Here is a 7359-nt window from a genome sequence, read left to right as displayed (position 1 = left end):
CGGAGTGATTCATGACCCTGCACAAGATCACCAAAGATTTGTAGATTGATAATTAGAGTTGAAAGCATCATCAGACTTGTCTGACTCACTCTTGGAGGTGGCTCCACTCTCTTAACCATTGTTGGACAAAAGATAGAAATCTCACACATAACCAACCTGAATTACCAGGCCCTCACGTTTACTGGAGTCTTGGTGAGCAATTATTTCATAAGAGTATTGTTTATCTTCAGATTATTAAGTTTTAACTTGAAAAAACTCGTCCCAAACAACCCCAAGAGCTACACAGAACCTTCAATTCTTTCATTATGATCTGAACATTGGCTTGAAGACTTGCACCAAGCATTTCTCAATGGGATATGAACATCCCTTGTAAAACAAAACCAGTCACAGAAAAGTGAATATAAACATTTATAACCACAATCATTGTCCTCAACCACCAAGTCCACTATATAATGATCTGATATTGCTTTATAAGAAACTCATTATTATAAATTCTATATCAATACATACCATACACAAGAAAGTTGGCGCACACATTGCAAAACCATCACAATTAAAAAAATCACAATTAAAAAAATCCAAATTTTTACATCAATCCAATAGCAGATGAGATGCAAAGTACATACAATACATTAGAATACACCCCATCATAATTGCTTTATTATGCAACTTCCCTCAACAAACTACCCTTCAGCACTTAAGTGATTTTCAATAGTTTCTTTATATCCTTCTGCAAAGAAAAACAAAACAAACGATAAATTTTATGTCAGCTGTAGAATTGTAGATGCATTTCTAAGTTAAAATAGGTGGATTATGGTGTGCACAAGGAGGTTTTACCTCAATGCTGAGTGGAGAAGTAGTGGGAGCATAACGACCAATGACATTCCCATCTTGATCTGCCAGGAATTTGGAGAAATTCCACTTAATTCCATCACCAAAAAATCCACCTTTACTTGATTTTAGGAACTTGTATATTGGAGCAGCATTCTCACCATTCACGTCAACCTAATTTAAACAACAACATGGATGATTGGTAAAAAGCAATCGAAGTTTAAGAACATGTGCTTAGCGTTTTTTTCATTCTCTAGTCATTTCATGTTTGTCGCTGATGAACAAACTAAAATACCAATCTTACAAACCTATCGGACTCTCCTACCTCTTATCACTCATCCTCTCCAAGTAGTGTAGAGACACACCTAAGTCAAATGGTACCAAGTTGAAGACATCTATGATTTAGGAACTCAAGCAACAACAAAAGAATTAGCATTATATGAATCTTACATGTTATCTTTCCCCTGCATTTCCTTAATTTTAAACTTTTAATGAAGTTGTTTGTCATCTTCAAAAACCCTACCCAGATTACTTCGTAGAGAAGAGTGAAACATCATCAGACCACAACCAAATATTCTTTCTCAAGCTTCATTGCCATCAATAGTGGTGTAGAAATTCATATATAAGAAAACCTATCAAATCTTTATAGTCCATGACATTAGAAGTCTTTCAAATTATAGATATGGGCACATAACACGAGTTGAATACTGTTGCTTGTCGTGTGTCTCGAATAACTGATCTATTTAACAGATAATAGGTCTAAAATTTTAATGTCTTCCAACCAAAGATTTCAAAATTTTGAGAAAAGTGACTGTAATATAGAAAAGAAGTTTGCAATACCTACCTTATCAAATATGGGAAATTCAGCCTTAAATCGAGTGCAAGCAAACTCCACTATCTGCTCATTATTCCCTGGCTCCTGGCCACCAAACTGATTGCATGGGAATGCCAAAATCTCGAGCCCTACAATAAAACAAATGTGTAATCAAGCTACCATAGTGTAGAGGCAATCAGGACTACTTTTTTATATTCTCTAATGCTTATCACTCAAAAGAGGCAATACTCCCAATACCGTGATGATACAAGTACAAGTTATAACTCTGTAATTTGAATTGATCAAGCACTAAGAATTTCTATGTTAGCATGTTTATAAAAATAAATGTGCTAAATAACTCAAAACAAGTCAAATCAAACCTTGATCTTTGTACTTCTCATACAACTGGCTCAACTCCTTGTAATTTGAATTGGTCAGGCCACTGCACCAGATAAAAGCTGAACATTAGACAACAAACATTTTTTTTTCCTTTTTACATGAAAGTGTTTTTTCTTTCTCTTTCTTTCTTTTGGTTTAAGGACACTAATAAGTTCTATTAATTGATTCTTTTTCTTTACTAATTTTAGTAATAGTAAAACAACCATAATTGGTGCCACTAACGGCTGCAATGGAAGACAAACAACAGTGTTCAATTCGAAGCCACATTTTAGAATGAAGCAGTCAAGGAATTAAAGCTTAACAAGGTCAAAATGAACTGGAAATTATCAAGCCAATGCTTAACACCAGTCCCGCAAAAAAAGGAAGTACAAAAGCCAGTGAGGAGTTATGTTATACCATTGTGATGCAACGTTCACAATCAACAGGACCTTCCCTTTGTAGATGCTAAGATCCACATCGTTCCCTTTAGCATCCTGCGTAGACGCAACCTAAATTACATGGAATTCAAAAAAGACAAAACCACCTAGCAGCGGCTACTGCAATCTTTAAAGCAGATAGTAAAATTTAGCATTAATTCACATCTCCAACATTATTATGTATCCTCCAAATCCTGAAAATTTAAGAATCGTAAAATAGGACAAATAGAAAAAAAGTATATTTTCCTTAGTTTGAAGGATTTTAAATAGTTTGGGTAAAACTCTCAAAATAGATCTTGAAATACATATCTAAACTATCAAATCTAAATTTAAACTACTCTTATTAAATGATTAGTGCAAAATCCTTTATTTCAAACTCATAAAATCCAAACGCAACATCGAAGACCAAACTGTGAGAAGTAAAGAGATAAAAAAAAACCTATCACCTTGTTCCCTTCTCTATGCCAAACAAATTGCAAGTGTGGAAATTGAACCCAGTTACTAATTCCGTATTTGTCATGTAAAAACTTAAACTTAGGGCAAAAGAAACAGAAAAATAAAGAAAAAGACCACAAGACACTTTTCAGTATTCATCAATTTCAACTCTTTTCAACTATTTCTAAAATACTTTTCACCCAAAACCCAGTTACTAATTCCTGATTTGGCATGTAAAAAACCAAACCTAGATCATAAAAATAAGATAAATAAAAAGAAAAGACCACAAGACACTTTTCAATTTTCACCAATTTCACACTTTATACAAATTTCTACTCTTTTGAACATATTCGCCTACTTCTAAAATGCTTTTCACCCAAAACCCGGTTACTAATTCCTGATTTGGCATGTAAAAACTCAAACCTAGGTCATAAGAAAAAGACAATAAAAAGAAAAACCACAAGACACTTTTCAATTTTCCCAAAACACTTTCTACGAATTTCAACTCTTCTCAACAATTGTCAGCAATTTCGAAAACATTTTTGATTCCAATTCTCAAAAAATCTATGTATACACACATACATCTCTACTGAATACACAAAAAAATCAATTACCTTGACGGTGAACTCGTGAACAGATTGGGGCTTCTGGGATGAGGTTGCCATAGAATGATCCGATCTCAAACTACAGAGCACAAGCCTTGTTGAAGTGTTACTACTATGATGATCTAGACCAAAACACTCTGGTTTGGATGGGAAATTAAGCAAAGAAATTGAAGAATTCTGAAGCAAAACGAAATGGGTTTTGTGAGGAAAGCAAGGAAATTGAATTTTTCAAGCTTGGATTTGGTCTGATTAGAAGAGAGCTTCGAGATATACACATGTATATATATATATAGTAGATAGAGAGAGAGAGAGAGAGAGGGAGAGAGAGAGAGAAGTCAAAGTCAAACTATGAATCCTTGCGCGTGTTGTATGTGTGCGGATGTGTCTAAATCGTTATATCGGGAAGCGTGGGAAGAGATTGTCCACACGTGTTGTGATGGTGTGCTTGATATGGACAGCTTAGATTGGGGGTGTTTGGGAACTGGGTTGGGTTGGGGTTTTTTTTTTTTTTGGGCAAATTACATATACCCCTCGAGGTTTGGTTAAATTACAAATACTTTCCTGAGGTTTAAGAAATTATAAATTTCTTCTTGAATGTTATATTTTCATAACAATTAGGGGGTAATTTGTTATGAAATTTAAACCTTAGGAGACAAATTGTTATGAAAATACAAACCTTAGGGGGCGAGATGTAATTTTGAAACCTTAGGGGTGTCTATAATTTAATCAAATCTCAAGGGAGATATATGTAATTTGTCCTTTTTTTTTAATAGCCAATAAAAATAAAATGGGTAAATTACACTGATACCTCCTGAGATTTATGTTTATTACAATTTTCTCTTTACATTTAGGAAATTACACTGATCCCCTGTTAATTTCATGTATGATGATTATTACGGTGAGGAGGGAACTGTTATGAAATTTTAAATTTCAGGAGGCAATCTATAATGAAACTTTAAACCTCAGGAAGGGAAATGTAATTTCTAAAAGGTGAGGGGGAACTGTAATAAGCATAAATCTCAGAGAGTGTCAACGTAATTTACCCAAATAAAATATATTAAAATAATTAATAAAATAAAATATCACATCTAAATTATAATTATTTTATTTTTCTCTCACAATTATTAAAGTAACTATAAAAAAAAATCAACTATTATTTGAAACACTACTTTTTTTAATCATATTAAAAGGTCATTTTGAAAAGTTTGTTAAAAAGCTCGTCATTTTGACTTTTTTTTTTTAAATATATATATATATATATATATAAATCTATGCTTGGTTAGAGTTTTTCAAAAGTTCTTTTCAGAAAATTCTACTTTTTTATTTTTTGTGTTTTTTTATTTTTACTGAATTTTTTAATATTTTAAGAATTTTTTTTTTACTTTTTAGACATACCTAACATAAATATACCTAAAAAGTAAAAAATTTGTGAAACAAACCTTTTAAAAATTCACTAAATGCCAAAAATACAAAAAAAAATTGAGAATTTAGTACATTTTTTGTATTTTTATGTATTTATTAATTTTTAAAAATATTTTTCATAAATTTTTTACTTTTTAGATATATCTAAATAAAGTGCGTCTAAAAAAGTTTTAAAAAAATGTTTAAAATTTTAAAAATATTCACTAAAAAAAACACGAAAATCAAAAAACTCTTTTTCAAAAAAATTAATCTAAAAAATTTAAACCAAACACACTGATTCATATAATTCAAAATAATTTAAAAAATAAAAAGCAACTTTTACCCTGTTATCCAAAAGAGGCTGAAATAATTAAAGTAGTTAAATTTTCAAACCAGCCCCATCATTCCCACGAAGGCCCGTGGTTTGGTTTGATAATTGATTTTTAAAATATTTTTTTTTTGTAAATTTTAAATTATTTTAAAATATTCTCATTTTTAAGTTTTATTAAATTAGACAAACTTTAAAAAAAAAAAAAAAAATCAGCAAAGAAAAAAAATGATCGATTTTTTTTTAACATTATAGTATTTCTAATCTTTAAACCTTCTAGAGTAGGTAAATTTTAGAAATAAAATATTTGAGCTATATTTTCAAAAAATCATTAAAAATAAAAATATATGACTTATTTAAGGGTTGTTTGGAATGTCCTAAATAAGTGTACTTTTTATCTTTTTAGACTAAAAAGTTGAGGAAAAAAATATGAATGTTTGAGTTAATTTTTTGACTTTTCATGAAAAATGTGTATTAAAAAATTGTATAAATAAGTGTGTAGGAGAAGATAGGGTAAGAGGCCGTACGGAAGGGCAGTGGTGACTGGCTGGGTGAGTAGATGAGAAAATATTGTCTCCTTCTCGGGCTTTGATTGGATGGTGTTGTTTGGCCCGTGAAGGCCCACCACGGATCTCGTTTTTCTGATCGGAACCATCAATGTGTAGAACTCGTCGAGTACTATATGTTTGTAAAAAATCACGTTGATTGGATATCGATAGCTATCTGATCGTGTTAGTTTTTTTTGTTAACTGTTAACTATAACACCATCCATTTTTATACAAAACTGATTTGATCATGTAGTTAGCGATATCCGATAGACGTGATTTTTTATAGACATATAGCACTAGACGAGTGCTACATATTGAACGGTTCAGATTATCAAAATGGGACCTATGGTGAGCCCCCACAGGCCTAACTTTACCATTAAAAAATTTAATGAATATTTTATTATAATTTTTTTTCCCTATCACTGACTCCACCATCACTTCAGTACCAATCTTGGGGTTTTTTTTATTTATATTAATATTTGTATATTATGTTTTTAATATTTTTTTGATAAATAGTGATAATTTTTTAACTTTTTAAGTAATTTTTTGACTTTTTAATTTTTTCAAAGATTGCCAAACCAACCCTTAATCATTACCAAATAGAGTCTAATGATAAATTGATAATGATGATGGAAAGTGGACCCATTGTGACTTGTGGCAACTAGTTGGACAGGGAGGGTTTAGGATGTGAGTGAGGATCCTCTCCTTCCAGTTTCCGTGCTTGCGTCCGTCTTTGCAGGCCTTCGAGTTTACTTTTAGGCCCAATTTTGATAATCTGAACCGTTCATATTTTATGATTTATTCAGTATATCATACCTGTAAAAAATCAAGTTGATCGGATATCAGAAAGCATATGTTCGGAAAACTGTTTATTAAATTCTTTAAAAAATAGTGTTTAGTTCAATTTTTCAAACACATACTTTTTGATATCCGATCAACTTGATTTTTTACAGGTATGATATACTGAATAAATCATAAAATATAACGGTTCGGATTATCAAAATTGGGCCTAAAAATAGACCCGAAGGCCTGCAAGAACGGACGCAAGCACAAGCTTGCAAGGAGAGGCTCCTGACTCTTAGGATGTTCTATTCTCACCCTATTTTTGTTCGAAGTGTCGGAGTAGTTTATAATTTTTAAGAGGAAGTGAAATTTTAAATAAGAGAACTGATATAGTATATGAAGGATAGCAAATGATTGAATTATAGGAGTTAAAAATAAGAAATAATAATATGAAAATGAGAAAATATATAAATATTTTAATGCATTAATTTTATCATATTAGGTAAATTATATTTCTCTTAAAGTTTGTTAATTACAGATACATCTCTGTGATTTTAAAAATGATACAGACCTCTCTTATTTTTTAAACTAATATTCAAAGACTCTCTTCTATTACTCATCCGTCTAAAATTAAATAGATTATGCTAATGCCATCCATAATTATTTTACAAATTTCAATACTACCTTTTAGCTACTTAACATATTAAATTAAATTACACTTATCTCCCCTTCATATATATATGCTCTTACACATATATATAGATATATGGCCCAAAGGTAGATGCTGCATATATATATA

The 7359-nt window shown here is 30.9% G+C and overlaps 1 protein-coding gene across 1 annotated transcript; it reads right to left on the bottom strand.

The window, feature by feature from the left end:
• Positions 1 to 463: 463 nt before the first annotated feature.
• Positions 464 to 3920, bottom strand: GPX6 (glutathione peroxidase 6). The gene is made up of 6 exons (XM_028209100.2): positions 3510 to 3920; positions 2441 to 2517; positions 2026 to 2087; positions 1676 to 1794; positions 838 to 1005; positions 464 to 730 (listed from the first exon to the last, which is right to left on the bottom strand). The coding sequence occupies exons 1-6, from the start codon at positions 3558 to 3560 to the stop codon at positions 698 to 700; spliced, it is 510 nt and encodes a 169-aa protein (XP_028064901.1). The 5' UTR covers positions 3561 to 3920; the 3' UTR covers positions 464 to 697.
• Positions 3921 to 7359: the final 3439 nt, after the last annotated feature.

Source organism: Camellia sinensis, chromosome 11, assembly GCF_055761805.1.
Source record: "Camellia sinensis isolate YWXY chromosome 11, ASM5576180v1, whole genome shotgun sequence".
NCBI lineage: Eukaryota > Viridiplantae > Streptophyta > Magnoliopsida > Ericales > Theaceae > Camellia > Camellia sinensis.
The sequence above is the reverse complement of the archived record's forward strand: the minus strand, read 5'-3'. Positions and strand labels throughout refer to the sequence as shown.